The 25,229-nt window shown below is 38.2% G+C and overlaps 1 protein-coding gene across 5 annotated transcripts in view; it reads right to left on the bottom strand.

The window, feature by feature from the left end:
- GABBR2 (gamma-aminobutyric acid type B receptor subunit 2) overlaps positions 1–25,229 on the bottom strand; it is a 502,330-nt gene that overhangs the window by 387,619 nt on the left and 89,482 nt on the right. For all 5 annotated transcript variants that reach the window (XM_080378574.1, XM_080378573.1, XM_080378575.1 and 2 more), the window contains exon 2: positions 10,391–10,528. In XM_080378574.1, the coding sequence (XP_080234700.1) occupies positions 10,391–10,528 (138 nt within the window). The remainder of the gene's footprint in view (positions 1–10,390; positions 10,529–25,229) is intronic.

The raw sequence follows: 25,229 nt of genomic DNA on the forward strand, positions 1-25,229 counted from the left end.
CAGTAACATTCAGAGCCTTCTAAAAAGAATCAACAAAAATCTGCTTACCTAAACAAACCATAGAATCATAACACAGCTTGGGTTGGAAAGAATCTTAAAGACCATCTAGTTCCAACCCTTCTGACAATGGCAGGGAGTGTTTAAATTAAACAACAGATATTAGGAAAATAATCTCTTTAGCATGAGTATAACTTAATAACATGGGTGTGTGTGTGTGTGTGTGTGTGTGTGCTATAATCAATGATGCAAGTCTATCCCACTTCCCAAATCTGATCTTTTCCTTACGGCTACAGATATTCTTAAATAGAATAGTGGATCCAGTTTGGGAGTTTGTTTACAAATGCAAAACCCAGCATCCAGCTTTTGATTTTGTAACTGTAGACTATTTCAAATCGAGACTATCATCATTCTTTAACAAGCTTTTGTTGTCAAAAGCGTTATGACAAATACCTTTCTTGTTCTGTTTTATAGAACAAATTAAATCTTTCTTTATGTCAAGATGGCAATGTTTAATAATGAATTTATTATATATACAAAGTTGTAGGTCCCAAGCACTTCATGCAATGCTTTCAACTGCTGAACTGGAGATCTTTCACTCCCCAGTCACAGATGTTCCCTCATCTGAATATTGAAGGACTTCAATTAACCTTTCAAAAGCTGTGCCACTAATCTTTTTACTTTCAGGAAACAATCCAATACATATTGTGCCCTCACAGTAGCTCAATTATAAATAATCATAGAAGTTTCCTAGCTTAGTGTTGTAGCATAACACAAAGCTCATAGTGGTTATATTGTCAATCCTGCTGTAGTTTAGTAATCAGCTTGTGATAAGCTGTCTATAGGATAACAAGGTCTAATGGACTTCTGCAGAATAAGGAAAGATAAGTACTACACGTCACTGGGGATACACTTTCCTTTGAGAATTAGGAGCAGAATGTGTCACAGCTTAATGCAGAGTTCACAAACTTCAAGCTACTAATCTCCTAAAAATTAATGAAACCAAGGCAAGACAAGAAATCAAAGCAAATCTGGATTTGCAACTTCAGTTAGGAGAGTCAACAAGAGATTCTGAAAGACCAGAAAGGTGAAACTGTGGAATTGTTTTCCAGTTTAAAAAAAAAGAAGAAAAAAAAAATACTCAGATACTTAAGCTTTCTATAAGTCCTGAATGTAGCAAGAAGGAAAAGGCAAATGCCTTATTACAATTCTATGCTTAAGAGCTGTACAATATGTTCCTGATTTCAGTGTAACCCTAGGACCAAACCTTCCTAGCTCCAGCTATGGATTGTTTCAGCAGCAGTTTTGTATGCATTTATAAGTGCTTTTCCAACAAAGCCTGGAGGCTCTTAAGCTGCAGTGATCATACCTATTTTCCCTGACAGTAAGATTCTGTTTTTGCTATCTGTGGTAACTAAGTCTAAAGTAAATAAATGTTTCCAAATCACTTTAAGTTCAATTACAATGTATCTATCCCTTGTTTTATAGGCCTTGTATTTGTCCAGTTGTGTTAGAACTCAACTGACGCCAGGAAAAAACAGGCAGCGAGATCTAACAAGTCCCCAGGAACTGCTCTACAGGTATGGAGTACTCTGAATACCAAGAACCAAGATGCATGCCATACCACTCATAATATTAGAAGAATCATACCAAGCACACTGCAGTGCACTGAGAATCAGGCCCTTTGAACAGCTTCTATTATGCAAAGATTTGTACTTTAGTGCTTACTTTTATAAAAATATATCAGCAATGTATTACTTTTTCAACTAAGCATAATTAAGCTTTTTCTGGTTTTAAAGGTCAATAAATACATTATTTCAATTTCAAAATTATGTAAAGGTGTTTTCTGTTTTGCAATTGCTTGGTTTATGACTTTGTCTTCTTCAGTCTATGCCCAGGAGCTGCTGTTGCTATTCTGTATGAATTACGCTCTCCCTCAAAGTAAGTGATTAAGTAACCGCTGCCAAAACAGCATTCAGGGGAAAGTGGGTTAATTTACCACATGAGAAAGCTTTCCTTGCCCTACAATAGGACAGTAAAAGAGAACGAAATGAAGTGGATTTAAGACCATAGGAGTAATATTATGAAGCAACAAATTTGTTATCATACCAATTTTGCCTTGACTTAATTGTATTTACCTTCTTTCTGTGGCCAGGTTTCTATGTTCCAAGGACAGCAACAGCTGTGGCAGGAGGGTGCTACTTGATATAGGGCCACTCAAGCCAGGGTGGTCAGAGGGACTGGAGAGAAAGCAATCCCAGGGCTTTCCAATGAGGATGATGAGAAACATCAAACTGGTCTTGTAGAACACAATCAACGCTATCTTTTAGAAACAAACTGAACCAGTCACTCTGGCAAACAGCATACCAAAATAACCAACTCCAGATTTACAGAAACTGTAGGTATGGTGAAAACAATCAGAAGGACCACATTTGGGGAACTGGTGGTAAAAGAAGCTTGAAACCAACATTCTAGAATATTTGAAATCTTGCAATAGTTTAAGAAATACAATACTATAATCTCAACACTTTGGAGTAAATTAATAATGATTGCCAAGAATCAACCAAAAAGTGACAAAGTTATTGTATTTTTAGTGAAATAAGATAGTTTTCAATCACTATAACCTTTAAAGCAGAAAAATCACGTACCTGTGTGCAAGCAATTAGCATCCAACTTCTCTGAGCTGGCTTTCAGATGAGAAACACAAAACCAAGATTTGTGTAAAGTCAGGCAGAGGTTAAAATGCAAAGAGGAGTTCAAAATTCAGTGGTGCACCTGCCAAGAAACTATAATAATGTGCCTGCTTCACAATGGGAGACTTTCAAGCAAAGACTGTGGGTCACAGCTATGAAAGCAATAGGACTAACAAATCAAAAGGTGATTCTCTGGGCTGCCAGAACTGCAAATAGAATCAAAGATTATCATTAATGGTGTGTTAGTGTCACACAGGTACATCCCTGCAAATTGTATGACATTTACCAGAAGAAGTCAAGAGAAGACATGCTGACCAGCTATGGGCTAGAAGGAAATTTAGAAGCACTACTGTCCAGTGGGTTGGACCATACAGAAGACAGACATCAGGCAAGGTACTAGAAAACGTGCCATAAAAAACCTCCTCAAATCTCAAAAAGAAATCCGTGTATATCACAGTCCTCATCCAGCATAGCTAAGATGCTGAACCACAAGCAATTTCCCAAAGAAGCAAACTTTAAGTCTGCCTACCATATCAGGACAGGATGGAGAAGAGATGGCAGAGATGGAAATCAAAGCTACCCAGCTACCTCTCAAAACCACCTCCAGAAAAACTGGCAAATAGTAATAAACCAGCCTGAGGGGACATGAAGGAATACCCTTTGTAGCAGTGAAGGAAGCTGCAGCAATAGCTGAAAGGTGCAATACTGAAAAATTTTGGTAACTGAGTAAGATTCTACCTGTCACGTCTATCCTAGTCACACAAGAAAAAAGACTTGCAGTGAGACAGAACACTTCCATAAAAATCACGGGGGGGGGGGCAGGCGGATGCCCTTCAAAACACACACACACACACATTATTTACTCTGATAATAAATTAAGCTGGATGCTTTCAACACCTTACCTTACCAATAAATTAAGCTAGCATTAAAAGACAAGGCTTTGTGTTTGGAAAAACATCAATGCTTGTATGTTACATTATGGGTTTGGGGGCTTTTATGTATTTTATTTTTCTTCAACAGACCTTTCAGATTTAAAGGAAGAGTATATGGAGGAGAGGGAATATCTGATTTGATCAGAATGAAATGTTTTCCCAAACCTAAATCATACTGCACACCATTCCCTTTCCAGTCTGGGTCTGTTCCCTAGACCATCAACCATATTATTGATCCAACACTAAACAGAAGTGAATTAATTATTGTGGAAAAGTATCCAAGAATGATAAAATAAAAAAACAATATGATTTTTTTCTGCCAGAAAAGTTAGAATAAATATACAGATTCAGTCCTGAACAGCTTTGACTTTACTCTAGAGCTGTATTAAAATGCCTTTATTCACGCTTCATATAACGACTGAACTTGTTGACGTTAGATCAAAGGCAAAAACCAGACTGCATACCGTAGTTTTACTGTTTTCTTCAGCAGTAGAAATACAAGACAAAAATGAAAAAGAACAGCTAATCATATTTAAATAAAATGAAAAATACTGGATAGAAGCCAATTTCAAACTGATGGAAAGCCAGTTTAAGCCATACAAACCAATTTCATACATTTAAGCAGAAAACAGAAAGAAAGGAAAGAAAGGTCCTACTAAATCTTGCAATGCATTTGAAATAAAGGATGTGCATCTCTTACCATACCTCAGCCTGGAAAATTTCAATTTAAACTTTGGCGACCAAATTTCTGCTATTAATAGCAAAGTAATGCTAATATCTCCCCTGGGGTACAGCTGAAATAATGGACTAGGAATCAGGTCAGTGTTTTGACCACTGTGAAAGAACTTTTGTCACTAAATTGTCTTCTGCCCTAGTGTCCCCTCCTGCACTGCATTTCTCTAAGTTAAAAGGTGAATATATAACTACTTTCCAAGGCTAAGTCTGCTCTACCTTGGGCATGTATGCATCTGTCCACATACAGCCACAGCCTAATTAGGAGGTATGGTACCGCTGATCTGTCTCAACTCCCCACGCATTTTCCTCCCCAGCAGCAACCACAGAGCTTCAGGAGGGCCACATCAGTAACAGCGGGGCTCCTGCTGGCAGCTGGTATCAAAGGGAGGATTTGCAGAACTAAAAGGTCTGTCTCCCTCCAAATACACCAGAGCTTCTCTCGAATGAGGAGAAACTTCACATGAAATTCTGCCTGAAGGTCAGTCCTGCTGTGTTTTCTTCCTCTTCAGGAGCTCCCGGGCATTCCTACGGTGAAGTGAGTATAACTTCCTTATGTGCTCAGCTAACTCCCAAAAACAAGACTAGAATGTCATCAGGTTTGCACCTTTAATATAATAAGACCTTAAGAGGCATTACTCCTCACAAACTTTGACTATTAAAAGTATGACACAAGTACAGAAAGCCTATAAAATTCCTCCAATCCCAGGAGATAAAATTGGAAAAGCAAAGAAAAAAAAAGATTTAAAAAATGAAAATTAAAGCTTATGATGGTGAAATGTGGGCCAAGAAGCCAAAGTCTCAAGTCTTCTGGTGCGTTGGGTCATATTCCAGTGGGAGAAAGACCTGTTCAAGTGGGACCACCTGCATCTTGTAGATAGAAGTAGCTAATCTTCTTAGCCAAAAACTAGTTTAAATGCTCTTTTCATTGCTTAAACTAATAATACATGGAAATTGTGCAGTGAAGGCAAAAGTAGCACAAAGTCACTGTACTGGAACAAACATGACAAGGATTGTAAAAAAAAAAAAAAAAAGCAACAAACACCAACCACAAAAAAAAAAAAAAAAAAAAAACACAAACCAAAATGAAAACAAAACAAAGAAAATCCAACAACAAAACACCAAACACATTTTTTATCAAATGTTTATGTGTCCATGCCACAGCTCTGGGTAACAAGCCTGAGGACTTAGAAAATTCAGATATTAACAAGGAGAAATTTTCTTCAGTGGCCAGTATAGAAACCTCTGTGATGACTTGCATCACTTAAGTGTTAAAACACACCAATTATAACCTGCACATAGCTGTGAAATTCCATATTAACAAGAATTTTTATGAGTAACAGAGTCAGGTAATAAAGCCTTGTTTCCTATAGATACACGTGTCCTAGGCTTCTGCGCACACACAAACACACACCCTGGCTCGTACTTCATATCCTTCTGGGCTTGACCCCTCCTCTGAATTTTCTCAACTTTCCTTTCTGCTGCTTTTTTTAAGTCTTTTCTGAACGCAGCCAGTCCCCTTCCCATTGACAGTAGCTGGACAAGGAGCACCACATGCCATAGCTGGCCCAAAGTTCTCTGTGCCCATGCTACAGCCTCTCCTTCATACATCTGGGTGCCTGTCTTCATTTTCACAGAAATGTATGGAACCTAATAATCCTTGGGAAATCCTCTGTTAAAATTTGGTTGCAATCAGCCAGTGGTCAGAAATTATCAGGAGGAACTGGCCGGTTGCAATCACATCAGCTTTGTTTCAAAAGGAAACCAAGGGCTAAAAACATCACTGAATGTCTTCAACAGCAGCAGTCTTTCTGGTAATTCAGAGATGGGATGTTGAATACCTGTGGGTCTCTAGGAAAATAAAACAAATTCCAGGGTAGGCTCTTTAATACTCAACTAAACGAGCTAGAGAACTAAAGCAATATTCTCTTCCTAACACTCCTTTCCAACACATGAACTTGCCCTACATTAATATGCCCACAAAGTAATACATCATGATTAGGGTACCTATAATTTTCTTAGAAAACTTTCCAACATGAGATGCTGAATCCAAAACAAGATTTCTATGTTGAATGTCATTATGATCTAATCACTGGATCACCTGTAGCAGTTACTTGTCTAAAAGCCAGCAGTTATGAGATTACATTACATTAACTATGTAGAAACAGAGGATATTCCAAGGAAGCACTAATATTTACATTTTGTTTCTAGTAGAGGCTTATTTCCAGAGTTAAAGAAAATAGTAAATGAAGCAGGCTCTAAGAGAATGTAAACAGCACAAAGAAAGAAAAAGGCAAGTCTCCCAAAGAGTTTGACAAATGAAGAGAGATGACCAGTTTGGCCAAAATCTTCATCTTGGTTAAATGCATATATTAACATGGCAACTAGGAAACATGTGAGATGACAATGGAAAATAACAGAAACAGAAATCTATACAATTACATGCTTTTGCCACTGTAAAATATCCAAATGGAGAGATAAACTGTTTATGGATATCCTGAAATAGAAGATAAACTGAACTGCAAAACATCTCTGTTCTGCACTAACTGGTTACTAGCAGGAATGCTTCACTGTACAAAATAAAAACATACAACTGGTCTTTTGCAATATATTGTAGATATTATTAATGGTTCTTCTTCACTTTAATTGCCTTTAATACACATTCAAAGAGAATGGGGATAAGATGAATCCAGAATAATTTGACATTGAAATATCCACCTTACAGCACAGCAACTGCCCAGTATTATACCTTCATGCCTTTATGGCCCACTGTCAGATGCACGGAATATTATTGGCAGATTTTAACCAAAATAGCAAAGGTTCAAACAGATTCCACACCACAGACCGGAGATCAAAGCCACACATGCAGCCTCCAGCCCATGCTCATACTGTCAACGAAGCAAGGACTGCCAGCTCATGGAGATTACTCACAGGGAAGATTTTCATTTGAGCAGCTAAGGAACAGGTGTCTGCATCTGTCCTACTATGAATGTGTGTTCAGAAAACAATTTGCAGGTTGTGTCACCCAGCATACCTCAGTGAGAGTCCTTAAGGATGACCTAAGTGTTTGCAGACTAAAACAACTTGCTCTCTCCACAGATACAAAACGGTCCATTAAAAGAATCTTTTTTTTTTTTTACAGTAAGAGATAATTAAATCAGCCGGCAGTTAAAGGCAGCCAGTTGAGAACAGAATCTTCCTTTCTGTTCCTGATCATAAGTAAATCAAAATTTGTCAAGATGGGGGAGGAAAGGAACCTTCTGTTTAGATATGGTACAGAAATAAGGCAAGTCACCTTCAGAGCGAGACTCTTCCCAGCCTCTGATAGTCTTCTATACCTCACACTGTTGCAGGCCATCAGTGACCTGAATGAACCAGTTAAGTCAAAAAGACAGTATATTATCAACAGCATACATTAAGGCAAGAATGAAGCTACTTTGCAAATTTTTTTTCCTTCTTTCCCTCCTCTCGTCACTATTATAATGTTGCCTAAGTAGCAAATGGAACATGATAATTTCCAGCACATTTGTATTCTTTGCCGTTTGTTTAGTTCTTTGCTTTTGGATACTTTTTACTGCAGAGAAAGGTAGAAAAGAAAAATTCCCCTGAACAGAAGGAAAGGAGTCACCCAGAAACTTGGAATTCAGGGCTAAAGGGCTTTCAGAAAAGTTTTGCAGGTAGCCAGCCTCATACTGTTTTTGCCAAGGAAAGTAATTTTTCAGTTGTTATGTTCTTCTTTTCTTCCCTATTCCTCCTGGTACCATCAGTATAATTCTGCATTTCTTATATACGGAGGACAGCAATCACTTTGCTCAACCACATGACAACTGTGTAAATCAAATCAAATGTTCCTGCTAGGGTTAAGATATTTCTTTTTGTGACTGCCTGCACAGGGACAAAGTGATGGAGTCAGACATCCAATTGCAAATCCTCTATTCAATAATACAATGTCAGGTTACTGTTTGTCTCTATGCTGTCTTCTCTCTTCTTGACTGCAACATAAAATGACTTCATCATCATCACAAATTCATGTAACTATTTGTGATTTTGCTGTGATTCCTTGAGGTGAAGTTTCAAGTTTTGAGGTAAGACAGTCTTGTATTTTATCAGACTGAGTATTATTGCTCCACTTCTGAGAACTACAGATTTCTATCTATTCCCTCTATTCAAGTTATGCATTTAATCAAAGATGCTTATGACAGTGGATCCCGAGGCGTAGAAGGCTTTGTACTCCGCTTCCCCACTAACTTATACATGCTGTCTGCTGATTTCCAGATACACATATTGCTGTCACCGAATGACATAACACTTTCACAAACTGCATTTAAACTGTTTCCCTTGCTGCTATACCATCCACTAAGCCTTACCACGCTTCCCAGCCACACTGTTGTTTGTGTTCTTCCATCATGCAGTCAATCAACAGTCAACCTGACACAAAGTGGAGTTATGCCGTGTGACAATTTATCTAGTGCCTGCAGGATACTAAGCCCAAGCAGCAAAGAATCCCTTGATGTACTGATATCATTAATAATGTTTAAGACTTAGTCACAGCTGTAGAGGTTAAAGACAAAGAAATAGGTGCTGTCTGGTATCAATGCTTCATATCATTGTATAAGTTAGCACATATATTGACAAATTCAGGCATTTAAAAGCAAATAGAAGCTTTCTAATTGCCCTTCTTTATTGACTAAGCAACTTCATTAATAAATTGATTTTCAGACTTTAGCAAGCAGAACTTGACTTCAAATGAAAAGGGTTTAGCATAACAAATTTCAACTCCTTAAAACACCCTACATCATCTGGAAGTTCCATGTGACAGATTCCCAAAAATTCCAGAGCTCCAGCCACATACTTCATTATAGCGCATGGATTAGGCCATTTTTAAGAAAGAGCACTAAATGATAGTTTCAAGCTTTCTGTTGCTTTCTCTGTACTCCCCAGAGATACACTATTATTCTGTTTCCACAGTAGAACTGATGTTTTCCACATTAGAAAAAAATCCTGAAGCATAAGAAAAAAAGATCTGATATGACAAGCATTGCAAATACATTTAACAAGCTACTTTAATTATCCTCCTAAGATTTTCCCATTTGTACTCTGATCATCATCTTCTTCACAACCTTAATTACGCCTCATTTGTTCATTCTGCTCTAATCTCAGTGAGTATTCCAGGTGGAAAAGAGGAGTCTGCCTGTAACCAAAACCTCAGGTAATTGTCATATACTATTATTTTGCCATAAAATATTTGGTTTATTTTAATAAAAATGACACAAACTTATCTTTGGGCAACATGAGTATAGAGTAGGAAGCCAGGCCATTTCCACATCTGAAAAGCAGAACTGGCTGGCTACCTTGCATGAACAGCTATCAAGCCAAAGATCATCACTGGACAGATGACTGAAGAAATGAAGAAAATCATGCTGTTATCTGCATTTTAAAGATTAGTATTAATAAATTCTGATTCCTCAGCAGAGGGAACCTTTCCACAAACTTGACCTTTAATAAAGTCAGAAAGAACAACAGCTGGGAATAAATGTACTTTGTGAGTCAAATACTGAGATACCCAGTTACTACTTACAATTTGTGCACTTCCAACACTTTTAAAGTTAATAGGAATTATTGCATTTTGACTGAGTAAAGACTAAGACCACACTGTACCATAATTTAAGGCCTTACAAGTTGTTTCCACTAACATTGGATATGTCCTAGATATGCTTGCCTACCATGACCAAACTTCATCTCATTTAGGTTGTTTTTTGAGATATATTAAGTTGATTTTATTTAATTAATGTTTTGATGCATGACTGCTGCCCATAATCACAAGTGTTTTGAGCATAACGCCAAGCCTTAAAATTTAGTACTATATAGAATTAACTGCTCTTCTTTACATATAACTTCACTGATCTTCAAAACTGCAATATACTAATTACGCAAAATGTTAAGCTTGAAAAGCATCAAATACTAACTTTTAAATTTTAAAAAGACACACAGATACAAGATAGTCAGCATTTGAACATATTCCATTCGATGCCTTACCTGAACCAAGTTCCATCCCTTCAGAGATTCAGCAATGATAGAAGTAACTGTTGCACATACACCACCAAAAACCATCAGATGATTAGGTCCGTATTTTATTGCGTCATAGAAGGCTTTGAGTCCTTTTGCATTGTCACACTGGGGGAAAAAAAAAAAAAAAGAGGCAATATTCAATGTCACAAGTAACATAATTAGCTAAGAAATAAACTACTGGGCAGGAAAAATTTCAGAGGTTGCATGATGTAAGAACGGTACAATATACAACATTCTGAAACCTAAATATGAAAAACTGGACCACACTGTTCTGAACCTCTAATGTGCTATAGTAAAAGGACAGAAAAAGCCCTCCTTACATTGTTCAAAACCCCTATGTCTTCCTTCCAAGCCAAAGCTGCAAGATCTGAATTTTGATACCAACATCTGACAAAAATAAAAAAGCCCAAACAAAAAATGATTGACCGCAACTTTTTCTACATTCAGAGCTACAATTTCCCAAAGTAAAATTTGGAATCTAACACCAGATGTCAGCAGGACTTCCACAGTTGGAGGAAAGTTTGACACTACTGATGGTCTCTGTAAAGAAAGTTCTGTCTCTAATGAAGACTCCTAAGCGACCTCTCCTTAAGTTCCAACCTCAGTATTCTGTGTAAAAATATATAGTAGATAGACTTTGTGTTATCCTTCTAAATAACAGTCATATATATATAATTCTCTAAAAAGACTAAGAATTAATTGTCGTCATTTCAGGTGTAAATAATTTTAGCATAAATCAAGATCAGGATTGAAAATTGAGAAACAGAGGGTGATGCTAGTCAGTATTGCAAAAGATATATCAATCCTTGAATAAAGTAGAATCAATCATTCATAATAACTTAAGCTCGGGAATTAAGCTATGACTACTTATGTACCTGAAGTTAAGAATTTGATTCTAAACCATACTGTAAGTCAGGAGTGCCAAAAGACTATAACAGTAGCTGCCACTGCTCCACTAGCAATCACTTCTTTATCTCTCTTTTTGAAACAAAATATTCTGTTCTCTTTTGCCTCCTCTACAAAGTCTTCCTCAAATATAGTCTTTATAAAAACTATCATACACCAGCCTCCAATATTTCATTATGAGAATTCAATAAAACAGTTCATTTACTATCAGCATCCAAGTAGTAATTGTCTTGCATTCTCTGGAGAGAATAAAGATTTTGACTAAGAAGTTTGCAAGCTTCTATTAATCTCCTTATTGAATTAATATGCTAAAAGAAAAATTATTCTATTTGCATTCTATCTGCAAGAATAGAATTACTGCTCCCACTTATTCAAACAGATACAGATTTTCACTACATAGACTGTTTTGAAATTGCATAATATAGCACAACATTTTCCTTCTTACAGAAAAAAAACCCTCAAAACATTCAGTACAGCAAAGGCTCCCTTGTCAGTCTGACAGATTGGTGGCAAGCTCACATTGTAAAGGAATTAAGGTTGTGATTACTGGAACAAGCAGCATCCTCCATTCTTACTCCTCCACTCCCTAGTTAAAGACCACTTTATGCCAAGCGCAACTAGAAGGCTCAGCTACTTTTTTACTTTGATAACCAGCCAAGGACACTAGAGCTTTAAGTATCTGAACTGAAATGACATTTAGCCAAGTCTTTGCCCTCATCCACCTTACCATTTGAAGCTACAGAAAAAAAAAGATTGTTGAACTGGTTTTCATACCAGCCTAAAACCAGATAATTATTTTTTTTTTGCAAGATGTGACGTTTTAAATGTATTCTTCTTAAACTGTTAGTCAGTGATACCTGTCATATATGAAATAAGGAGGATGTTGATAGCAAAAGAACAGTCAGAAGCTGTAGCCCATGAAGAGCTAAATACATAAAAAGTTATGGAGAAAAAATTTGGCAGTCTAAATGATAAGACCTACAGTCTGTTATCTTAAGTAAAATTCATACTAGAATTCACCATTACATCACAAAATACTGATGCATTTTTAACTATTATTTGCGTACAAATTGTTTCTCACTGCAGTAAAGTAACTTACGCAGTAACAGATCCTAGTAGGTCAATTTGCTGGGAGGTCCAGAATTGCTATTATGATAAAGGTGTTTTTTTCTTATTTGATCTTCTCGTGTTTATGAAGATACTTGCACAACTACCCTTTTTCAATCACATAGTGATTCTCTTGGGGAGGCATGCCAAAAGCTTTATTCACCTCTCTCAAAGTAAAGAGTTCACACTGCCAAGATACATTACAGATCAATCCGAAGCATGTACAATAACATGTGGATCCCTCTTCAATGTGTTTCAGTTAAAAGCCTACCATGCTTTCATCTTCGTACTTTCTTCCCGACTAGTCCCTCTCTCTTGTACGCCACCACAAATAATTACAGTACTCAACCTGCTCCTTTAGCAAAACTGCCAAAATAGTCCAAAGTAGGGCTCAGAGACAGAGAACTTAATACTGTGGCTGGCCACAACTGGACAGAAATAAAAGGAAAAGCGAGAAAGATGGGAGAAAGCAGACTTTCACATTTGTTTAATGTCACATTTCATAACATATCCCGTTTATAACATTCTTCCCAGCAAGCAACAGAACAGTCTGTCACAAGCAATAAAAAATAAACATTCAGATAAAAACAATAACCCTACAAAGCCAGACAGGTGAGCAGTTAGAAAAGGTTTCCTCCTGCCTCTAGTCTGAGGAACATACGCTTAGTGAGCTCCTGGAGCCCTTTTAACAGCTTAACTTTTCCAGAGATCCCAGAAGGCCACCATTGCTGATCATGATCTATTGCCAAACTCTACAAACATAACCCTGAAAGTGGGCAATGCTGTTGAAAGACAACAAGCACAAACACCACTGAAATTCCCACCACGTAACCACCAAACGAGTTCCTGAATTGTTGATGCCAAGTGACTACAACTAGGTCCAGAACCAACACCATGCAGCAATCTAATTCCATTACAACAAAAGACCTAGTTAAAATCCAAAAGCCAAAATCCACGTTAAAAAGCAGAGGCTAGGAAGCCCTGGCCACATGTGGCTGATAAGAAGCTGACTGGCTTATTAATTGGAGCATGACTAACAGCAGTCAAGGGGAAAGAATCCCTCATAAAAAGCCACAAACTTAAATGATAAAAAATACCACCCAAAGGAGCCAACACTGCTTTTGCAAGCTAGTTTTGCTCTCTCACCTAAATTGTCATCAACATCTCTGTTTTGCTGAGCCAAACCGCAGCCAGCTCACTTTCAACTTGTATATAAAAACAGACATCCACACTGTGCTGTTGATCTCGACCACACATTGGAGCACGGAGGATGGCTGCAATACCTTTCATTGGAGAAATGTAGGTTTACTGTAACTGGAATTCCAAATACATGTCGTTTGGAAAATGCTACAATTTTCTTCAGAGAAAGAGGCTGAGAACTATTCACCCCAAACACGTTAATTGCTGTGCTTAGTCTCGGCCAAAAGCCAGTAATAGGTCACATATAAAATAGCAAACATACGTTTAATGTAATTATTTCATTAATAAGTACCTCAACACATTGATTTGACACAGATTATATGGATAATTCATAAAGAGAAATACCAGAAAAATCACCAAGCAAAGGTCTGAAGGGCACTACCTCTCAGTGCAACAAAGATGGATTAATATCACAGCTGACACCAGACAAAGGCATAGTTTCCATTACCATGGAAACAGAACCACTTATTAAGAAAAATAGCCAGATGAACTGCTGCATAGGAGAGGAGTTGAATGAGTTTGGGGACTGAAGTGTTAAACTTCCTGAATCCTCTTCAGAGGAGAGGCTGCCAGATAAAAACTATCCTCCTCCACAGAGAAAAGGATCTGAATGCACAGGGAAGAAGCACTGCCTGAAGTGTAAGGGATGCACAAGGACAAGAAGCCTTTCTGGAGAGAACAGCACGGCAGCACAATGCACAAGTGAGACCTTCTCCGCTGTATCCAAAGGCCCTCTGCAGCCCAGAGAAAGGATGTCCCATGTGAAGGACACACATCACTGAAGTCAGGAGAAGCAGCAGAACTGACTCGTGAGGGTTGCTGACTGCCAGGAAAGCTGTCTGGCAGACAGATATGGGGGCGCACACTCAAACCCTCACATCCACAGGCATAACAGTGCAAATCATTAGTGCACAGGATGGAAATTCATATGGGTCTGATACATAAAGCTTTGCTGACTCCTATAACATTGACAGGTTCAAACAATTACAGGGCTAGCAGAAGAGCAGATACTTGTAATTTAACTGATCTCGTTAGAATCGTGTAGCAATGAGAACTATTGGGAACCAATGCACTGGTCAGATGCATGATTATATTTAAATTTCTAGCTGTTGGATAGCTATGTGCAGCTGTTGCTCAGTTAGCTATATTCTGGCACAAATCTACTTGTCCGAATAAAAATAAACCTGAGGAACAATTTTGGTATCTATTGAGCTAGTGACTACTGAGGTTAGAGATCCTTTATGATGAGAGGGAATAGCCAACAGCTGTCATCTGCATAATGAAATATCAAACTTTTTCAAGTGATATGAGAGCTTTCAGCAACACTCTGCAGTCAATATCATCGGAAAGAGAAGCAAGTGCTCATAAATATACGATGAGACTTCCTTGAACAGAGGGGACAGAGGTACAAAGCCTTATTCCTATCCGCTGCAAAATCTTGCTCAGGAACCGACTGTGCATTAGACTATCAGCTTGAAAGGAGCTAAGAGATGAGGAATGCCAACAATGGTTTTCATTTGATTTTCATTCACTTGTTCAAAGTCATCAAGCAATACAGGCAATTAAGTGAAGAACATATGGACAACTGCTCTAAGCTACAACAAAGGTCGATCAGGTTAACATCCTCTGCCTGGGTTTATAGGCAGGGCATGCTTTTCCTGAGTTACCCTCTCTGTTTTCAAGTATCAGTACTTTCAAAGCCAGAAATTATATTCTTGCATTTAACTGCTGTAAATGGATTTTCTTTCCGTGACTTTGTTCAACTGCTCTTGGAACCACCACTTTGGCAACCATAACATCTGGTGACAATGTAATTATCCACTGAAAGAAAAAGCACTTCCTTTCATTTGTTCTAAACTTCTTCACACTGTGCAAAGTAGGTGTAAGTGAAGTAGTGAAACATCTTGCCAGGGATGTTATGAATGTTAAAAAGCTCACAAATACATGAAAATAAATTGAACGAGTTCACAGATCAAAATGTCTTAGAGAGACAGCGATTTTTCTCAGGAAACTCCTGAATCGCAGATCTTTGGCATCTAGGATACTGTTCTGGGGATGTAGGATTAGAAGCTTGGCCTGTCCTGGAACAAGCTGATTGCCAGGACAACACAGAGTACTTGCACCGAGTCTGGTCTAAAAAAAAAAAAAAATGCAAAAACCCCATCCAACAACTATACCAGACTTCTGTATCTTAGAACCGAAGTTAACTGCAGGCTCTTCTGTATATTATTTATCTATCACCTTTTAACGACTAGCAATCAGATTTCATTTTGGATCAGGAGTGGACACAGCAGAGCAGGACTTAATCTATTCAGTGAAACATTTCCAGTAAATCAAACCTCTCACCTTGACACCTCTTGGCACACTGACGATTTACCTAGCAACTCCTTTATCTGATCCTGCCTGCTGTACAGGGAATAGTTCAGAGTGCTACCACTAAAGTACTGGCGCTTGGCATCCAATTTAACAGCCTACATTCTGCCTCAGGTGCCACCTTCCTGAGAAGCCGTCTAAAAACCTTGTGAAGACTCAGCTTCTTTCTCAACATAGTTTTCTTTTTCTTCATTCGCTATTTAGGAACCGAGTCCACACAGCAAGACAAACAAAACCTTCCTGTTTCTCCTTATAAGAGAAGTACATATACTTTCTCCATTTTTTCCCCCATTATTTTTTTTATCTGACTTACGTTTTCCATCTTGTTACTAGTTCTCCAAGTATATAACATTTACACTGGATGATTCCAATTTAAGAACTCCAATATGAAATGGAGTTGAAGTGTAGCAAATAGATAAATCCTGTGTAATAAAAAACTGACTCTAAGTTTCCATGACAATTAAATATGCAGTAATAGCAGAGATCAAATTGACTTCCTCTTTTCACAGTAAACTTGCATTCAGCTTGGAAGTTGAGGTCTTTTGCAAAGAAAGTTGCAGCCTTTCCTTGATCTGTAACTGTTACACAGCCAGAAGTTCAGAAGACCATCAAAAGAAGCATTTTGTGTATTTGTGATAGGAAGGTGACTCTCTTTCAATAATGCCAATGTATTGAGTTTATGTGGCAAGGTTTTGGTAGCAGGGGAGCTGCAGGGGTGGCTTCTGTGAAAAGACACCAGGAGCTGCCACCAAGTCTGTCAGAGCCAGCTCCAGACAGCTCCAAAATGGAGCCACCAATGCCCAAAGTTGAGCCCATCAGTGACGCTGATGGCAAATCCATGATAACACATTTAAGAAATGGTAAAAAACCACTGAGAGCAGCTGTGAAAGAGGAACAGGGGAAAAAAATGTAAGAGAAACAGCCCTGCAGACGCCAAAGTCAGTGAAGAAGGAGGGGGAGGAGGTTCTCCAAGCACTGGAGCAGGGATTCCCCTGCAGCACATGGTAAAGACCATGGTGATACAAGTTGTCCCCCTGCAGCTCATGTAGGACCACGGTGGAGCAGATATCCCCCTGTAGTCTGGGGAGCATCCCACATCTAAGTAATTTTAGATAGGATCCACCGTATCCTTTTTCCTGGCTGTACCACTAATCAAAGGCAGGAGCTGTTCTAGGGCTGCACAGCAATGGAATTCTTAATTCAGGTAACATTAGCCAGGACACCTGTAAGATGATGAACATGAATTCAAAACATTAACATCTCATTCTGAATCACTAAGAGAAAGCTAATATTTGGACCTTAGAGAGATCCTATCGTGCAACAATAGCAATCAGTCAGATCCCACAGTATAAGTTACTGAGTTCTGCTAGATTATTCTGCAACTGGACCCATCATCTAACCAGAGTCAAATTGGTGTTGATTCAAATATTCCCGGGCCAGAGGGGATTTTATAACATCCACATTGTATTTGCTCACCCATAACATACAGTCCATTTCATTTAACTCTGACTTCCACATCAATATTACACAACACAGTTTTACAGATGTTTTCTAATTAGCACCATCGATTAAAATGGATCAATGTTCACACACACACACAATGTCATCTTCAATTAGACATTTTTCTGAGTATCATTAAAGCTGCATGTGGACATTCACATTCAATTTTATAGCACAAATTTGTAAAAAGCAAAGTTTAGTACTGTATTGTTTTCTATGACATTCCAGTGCTCACTTATCATATACTTTGGTACACACAGTATTAACAGGGAGACCAATGCCTTGCTCACTACTTCTTCCTCCCTACATAATCTATACTGCTCCATTGCTGTTACATTTCATGGAAATAAGAGGAACTATAGAAAAGCTTAAAAGTCCAGAGGAATAGCATAGGAAAATAATATATTCAAAGACATTTAGGAAACAAATGACATGTCCTGTTGTTGAGAATAAGCTGGCTCAGTTTTCTCCAGCTTTTCCAATTTTTACCAAAGAAGCTCAACATTACAATGACTTCTAACAAAAAAAAAAAAAAAAAAATACAACAAATGAGGAAAATATCTCTGTCCTTTATTTACATCAAAAGGCTTTTTAAAAGTCCCCCAGGAAATCAGTTTTGGTTTTGCATTTAAGTAACCTTATAAGGTGCTAATTGTTTCAGAAGCTTGAGCCCCAAGATCATTATCACTTAAATTTATTGTTGCAAACTACTTACTATTTTGTTGCCTCTCATTTTGAAATAAAGACATGTGCTGTAGTAGATTGACAAGGCATTTGCTGGTTGCAGCTGAAGTACAAAATGAAGAGCTAAGAGAGATAATTTTGGCAGCCTCAACACAGAGTCACTAATGTCAGTTGTTCAATTTTGTACTTGCCTCGTCTTTCCTTTTCTTCCCTTCATTCATTACCATTTATTATTACACTACCATAAATAGCCTATGTTTTCATATGATGGACTATTTTGGTCAGATTTCCTTTCATTCCATTCCCTGTGCTTTTTAGAATATAGGGAAGAAGTCACAGAAGTGAAAAGATGCGTCATTGAAATATGATATTTGGGTTTCTTTTCCAGATCTAGAGTATGAGCGCTGCAAAGGAGATGACATTCAGCATAATCAAAATCATAAATCAAAACTTAATACAAAAGTACTTAATTCTATGTTTATTAAAATACATTTTCTGAAACTGCCTTTAAAAAGTTTTACCAGTGTTCTCCTTTTCTTATGTCTACTGTTGACTATGTACTTGGTTTTAATAGGAGGATTATTTTTTTTTTCGCCCTCAGGTCATTTTGGGAGAAAGGAAAATCACCTAATGCAGGGAAGGATCACCATCTCTGAACTGTTGACTTGCTTCTTTTCAGTACACTGAAAATTTTTGCATACTGAAAATGTGAAATTCCTTTTAACTGCAGCTGTGCTCTTTGCAGCAAATAAAAGGAAGGACTGAAATAAGAGAGGAGAATATAGAAGGAGAAAATCCAGATTTATAAATAACAATCAGGAAGCTCATGTAGATGGAAGAAAATGCAAGTGCACTAGCGCAAAAACTTTTGAAATAACAGCAATATACATCATAGTATGCCTGGCACCTGACTCTTGAGTAATAAACTGCAACTGAAACGAAGATAGGAGTGCAATAATATTTTGAAAAATCACTTAGCCCTCAGCAAATCAAGAATCAGTTGTGGGGGAAGTGTACTATATGAATTCTTTCTTCCCCATGACCTACGTGGTCCTGAAAAAGAATCTGATTTCATAAGGGTAAAAAACCAAACAAACAACAAAAAAAGCCCCAAAACCACACACAACAACAAAAAAACCTTTCTTTTTCGACATGAAATTAAAATAAGACATGTTCCGAGTGTGAGAAGATATGGAAAAAGAGCTCTTCAGTATCTTTCTGGCTAAGAGCATCATGTTGAAATAAAATCTCCCATATGTGCCTTGGTCACACAGCAACAGGGCCTGTCTCCCAGTGCACGCAACCACAGAAGTTTCCAAATAAACATTGACTGGGGATGACAAAAGGCACAGATGTCTGAGGCACTTCAGAATTGTTCTTATAGCTTCTGAAAGTCACTTTCCTGGAAAACATGAGAAGTTCTCTTAAGCTATCACAAGGATGTCTGTGGCATTCTGAGAATATATTTCAATTTTAATAAGAGGTCAGAAAGCATCTGGTATTTTTGGAAAATAAGATTAGACTCTTTTCCTTTACAGATTTATGTTCTTCATGAAGAGTGCTAAGTGGTACAAGTAGCTCCCAGCATATTTTTTTCTTAATCAACATTGTTTGATTTTTTTTTCTTTTTAAATCTTAATTCTCAAACAAGAATACTGGAAACACAGGCACAGGTCAGAAGAACAATACAAGACAAAGTAAGAGTTTAAAAAGGGCTTAATGAATTAAGAATAGCAAAAATAAATTTCTTGACCCAAAGGTCAAGAAAATCTGGTATAATAGCCTTCATCATGGATCTATGATTTTTAATTAAAATCTTACTGTGATGTAAGAGTTGAACTTTGTCTATACTGACTACAACTCTGCTAAGCTAACTTATATTTTTTAAGAAGGAATAACGTGTGATCATTTGGATAAGCCACCATTTAAGTTAGCACATAAAAGCCAAATGGAATTCATGCTATGTTTTAATTTGGCTTAAGTTAACATAGCACCAGACTACAATAATTTGCCATTGTGACTTGGCCTTGCCCTAGTTGTGCCTGACAGCGCATTTCTCCAGTAGGTGGAAAATTCCTGCAATGCCTACAGCACTCGGACTCTCTCCTGATCCTGCTGGCCACCATATTTCATGCAGTGCAAACTGTCAGAATAAATTCTGTTATTCACAGGAGAATGACACAGTCCAAACAATTTACTGGGAATGTTTTGGAAAAGAGGGATTTTTAAAATATTTTTTTTTAAATGCAGTAAAGTGATCTGCAGCACCCGAGAAACTGAATGTGCTCCTCGTTCAAACCCACTGTGACAAATGGTATCACCATGTGTGACATCGTTGTGCGAAAATGGTGCACTCCTCACCTCCCACACACACAAGCATGTCCTGGGTGCGGAAAGGGGCAGGAAGGCAGAAGCAGCAGAGACTCTGAAAGGGAACCAGCAGACTAACACAAACCTGAGGTGTCATAGGCTTAGCTGGAACAAGGAGCAGACTCAAAGTTGAGCCTCAGAGGCAAAGGAAAGAAAAGGAGCAGCCCTGAAAGTACAGGGAGATATTGGAATGGAAATACATTTTGAAACGATTCGAACTTCATGAACACCACAGGCGGCGTTATTGCAGGCATTTCTTCAAGACTTTTATTTAATAATTTGCCCAACTTAATTTGGGTTTTCCCTATTTAAGATTCACCTTGATCTAGTTGGGTTTTACAGTCCTGGAAACTAGTAGAGATTAGGAACTACTTCAAAAACATGGAATGATGGATCTGTTTGACTTGTGGTCCTGTCACATTCACACATAGACACTAAATTTCTCTGGCTTTAAAGCTATTGCTTCCATGCTGCAAATTGCAACCCCGTTAACAAGAGCTATTCCTTTGCAAGATCAAGACAGGCTAGCAGACTGCCAAATAAATCCTCATCACTCGCATTCAACAGCGTAGTATGGGATTTCTGCAAGCAGAACAACCAAAACCCCCTTGGAGCACCTACAGAGAATCTTAATTAAGCTTGCCAAGAGCAGGGTATTACTCACCTTGACGTATCAACCCTTGGGGGTTGCCTCCTTATGCTCCAGAAAAAATAGGACATGTGGAACAAAAGTGAAATAGAGCTGGGCTGTATGCAGGTGAAATGCCCACAGAGGGCATAGATCAACCATGCAGTCAGCCCCAGATCAACCTCCCAGAAGTTTTAAAGCAAATACATTCAGTGCAACTCTGGATTGTTTGCAGTTTCCATACCATAAGCTAAGACCCACTAGCTTGTCCACCTCACCCCAATTAGGTCACCCTAATTCTCTTCCTTAGTTACCTTAGTTTAGTTTGCTAAATGTACATTCTTTTGACACACTCACGACGAACTCGTCTGATCAACTCCTTGCCTATTTGCCACCCAAGGTGAACTGTAAGAGCTGCAGCCCAAGAGAGAGCTTTGTCTCTGTGCATGCTGTTCTCCTTCATAATAAAATCCCAACACAAACTCCCTCAGACATGTCTCACTGAACTAGTAATTCCTGCTGGTTGTGTATTACCAAACTCTATAGAAATCTCACTGACACACCATGAAGGAGTTCCAAACCACCAAATCCTCTATCATTTGCCCAATTACCTTCACACCATGCTTTTATTTGGCACATCACTGTTGCCGTTAGTTTGGCACATAACACTCTGCTAGGCACTGCTACCCTGTAGGCAAAGCTCATGTGCCTGAGTAGTATTCATGGCTGTATAAATTGACTTTTTTGACTTGTGTAATGGCTCAATTAAACTCTACTAAACTCTAAACGACTACAGTCTTCACTGAACCATCATAGCAGAAAATTCTCAGTCTAGTTTAGTACCTGGATAGACAAACAGATCAGTTTTTCCATCTGTCCACGGAGACCTCCCTGCCTTAAAAATCTCCATGATTTTGCCAGATTCAGTCCCAACTTGCCCACAGATTTAAAAAACAAACAAACAAACAAAAAAGAACCCCACCGTGCAAATACCAAGCTCCTTGAGACATACTGCTTCCTGTTTGTTACACTATGTACTCCAGCAGAGCTAAACTGCTTTAAGATTGCACAAGGAACTGAGCAAATTCTTGACGTCCCTTTGCCAAATAAGTACTGACCTTCACCCAAAATCCTAACAGGTTGACAAGGTATAAAACAGTAATAGGATTATTTTAATCATTTTGTCAAGCACGCCTGACACTACATTGTCAAGTGAAAAAAAATGCACTCTGTACAGTTCTAGATCAATTTTATTTCTTACTATGACAGCATAAAGGTAAAATAAATGGTGTGAATGAGTTAAAATTTTCTTGGTTGTTTTTTAGGCAACAATTTGAAGCAAAATCTGCAAATCCTGACCAGGTGAAATATTACATTGACAATGACCCTGCCCAAGGAAACCATTCTCAAAATGAACCAGTGCTCTGAATACCTGAATAGATTTCAAATGTCTTTACCTAAATACAAAACTCAGAGTGCCTCAAGGGTAGAAAAGAGGTTACTTTGTTAAGTCTTCTGGTACAAAGTAGTGGTGCAGTAAAACAGAGCTAAACAGGTTTTCGGTTGGTTATGTAAAACTGCGTAAGAATTGACAGCTGTGGAAAGTGTTGGTGCAGGAGGGAGGCACAGCACCAATTTCAAAACCAGCAGCAAGAATGGATGCTAACAAGCCTTTATCAAGAGTCCAAGGTGTTGAGAAAATACGGGAGCAGACACACTCCAGCGCCGTAGACCAGATGGCACAGCAGCACCAAGGAAAACGTTTTCCACTTAGGCTGTGGTCAGAAACCATCACCTGGCTACTACCCTTCCACAGCCCAGTGAGAAGAGTCTACGTGAGTGGTTCCCACTTCAGATAAAGCAAGCTGACAAACTACAGCCCATATTTATAGCTGTTCAAATATAAGCCTGCTGACCTCACACTGAAGTGAGTAAGAAGAGTCAACACCATCTTTTCCACTTCGGCACAACAGGATGTATATGTACATGTGTGTATCGGCATGTGCATGCAGGGGTAGGGACAGAGAGAGGAGGACAACAGCACTGCTGGTTGCCACAGACCTTCCTGCAGCACTTATTTGACTGTTATGTTTTAAGGGTGAATGAAAATACAGTAGTCAAAAGGCGATTCTCTTTTCAAACACCCCATATCTCAGCTTCATGAACAGGAGCTTACCAGCAGACTTCTATGTACTAATCCTAAAAAAAAAAAAAAAAAAAAGGAAACCAGCAAGTAAATAGAAAAAAAACGCACCCCACTAATCTCTCCGGCAAACGGACTTGGAAGCACAAGTCAACTTGTTGAGCCAAGAAGCACATGGTGATAAATAACATCTCAGGTGCCAGTTTATGAGCCCATGGAACAGCCCCTTCCTCTGGCACACAGAAAACTGTATTCCCTAGCAACAGTAAATCCAGCAGAACAAGCACAGACAGATTCTCTCACTGCCTTCTACTTAGACTGCTAGATGAAAACTGATGACCGAGTGAGCACCAGCATCCAGTATGCTCAAAATGTAGTTTAAGCTACTATAGGAGTTGGAAGATAGGAGACTTACACCCACACCAAAGAAGAAGAGAGACAAGCAAAGGTATGTATTAATCATAAAATGCACAATATTAACATGGATTTGGGTGGCATATGGTGTGTTAGCATGCAAACATGTGTCTGAGTTGGGGGGGGGGGGGGGGGGAAGGAAGGACGTCATATGTTTCCCCTAACCATATTTATTCACTGCTTTAAGCTCTTCAACAGATATCAAGTTAGATGCAGATATGACAAAACAACTACACCTCCAGATTTCAGAACTCCTCATGCTTTAAATTCACCATGATAACAAAACTCTGCTGAGGGAAGGAAAACAGAAAATTTGCCCACTGCTTTCTTCATCATGTAATCACTTCTATGTCTTTACTTTATTCATGAACAGTTCAACCATAAGTATTAAAAACAAATAAAAACATAATTATTTAAGATCACAATAGAAAACTTTTTTTTAAAATTAGACTACTATAAAAGTTATTTGCAGTGTTACTCAGAAAAAATTATGTCTCGTTTGTATTTTAACATTCAAATCAACCTAAAAAAGGCTATTCAGTACTTACTATTTGGTACACAGAGTACTGATAATCACCTTCTGCGTGCTGTGTACTTCTGCTCTATACCACAACATATAGAAAACAGAGATAGATCATAGCTAACAAAGTACTAGTTCTTCTTTTAACTTGTCTCCTGACAATTTAAGAGACTGTTTAGAGTCATTTAGGTGGGTTTTCAACTTTGTGCATTAACTCCACCAGGTGTATTATGAGCAACTTATACCAGTCACCCCCATATTCCTCACTGAGCAGAAATAATTTGTCTTCTAATGCAATCCTTTGTTTATCACTGTTAGTGAATTTGCACACACACCTTGCAACGTCATTTAACATCCTAGTTTAGCCTTTTCAAAAAGCATTTAGCAGCATTAGTTCCTGTATTTTCCCACCTTCAGCAAATATTGGATACGTTCTTAATTAGAAATATTTAGGGTCCAGCAAGTACAATGTTATGATTCTAAAGGCCATTTAATCAAAAAGTGTGTAAAACAACACGGTTGTCTTACGAAAGACCTGTGTAAGTTAATCTGATATGAAATATTAGTTCAGCATAGACAACCGTTTTTTCCCCAAGAAATCACATTTTTATAAGGTATCTGCATCAAATGACACACAGATTGTGCCAGATTGTGCAAAAGAATGCAGACAGCACTGCTTTCTACTTAGAAATAATAAAACAGAAGTGGTATTGGCACGGCTTTAATCTGTTATAATGTAATTGCCTGCCATTTGCCACTAAGCCCCATTTTAAAACCTTACCATTTCTGTGAGCACTCCTATTAACATTACTTACTCTGGGACTTCAAACTTTAAGAGAATATTTACAATTGAGTAATGTCTTCAAAAAGATATTTCTTCTGCTTATTGAAAAATGTTTATTTTGTGTGGAATGATTTTGCTTCCTTTTAATATAAACCACAAAACCAGCCATCAAGGACC

This window comes from Falco punctatus (genome assembly GCF_963210335.1).
Source record: "Falco punctatus genome assembly, chromosome: 3".
NCBI classification, from domain to species: Eukaryota; Metazoa; Chordata; class Aves; order Falconiformes; family Falconidae; genus Falco; species Falco punctatus.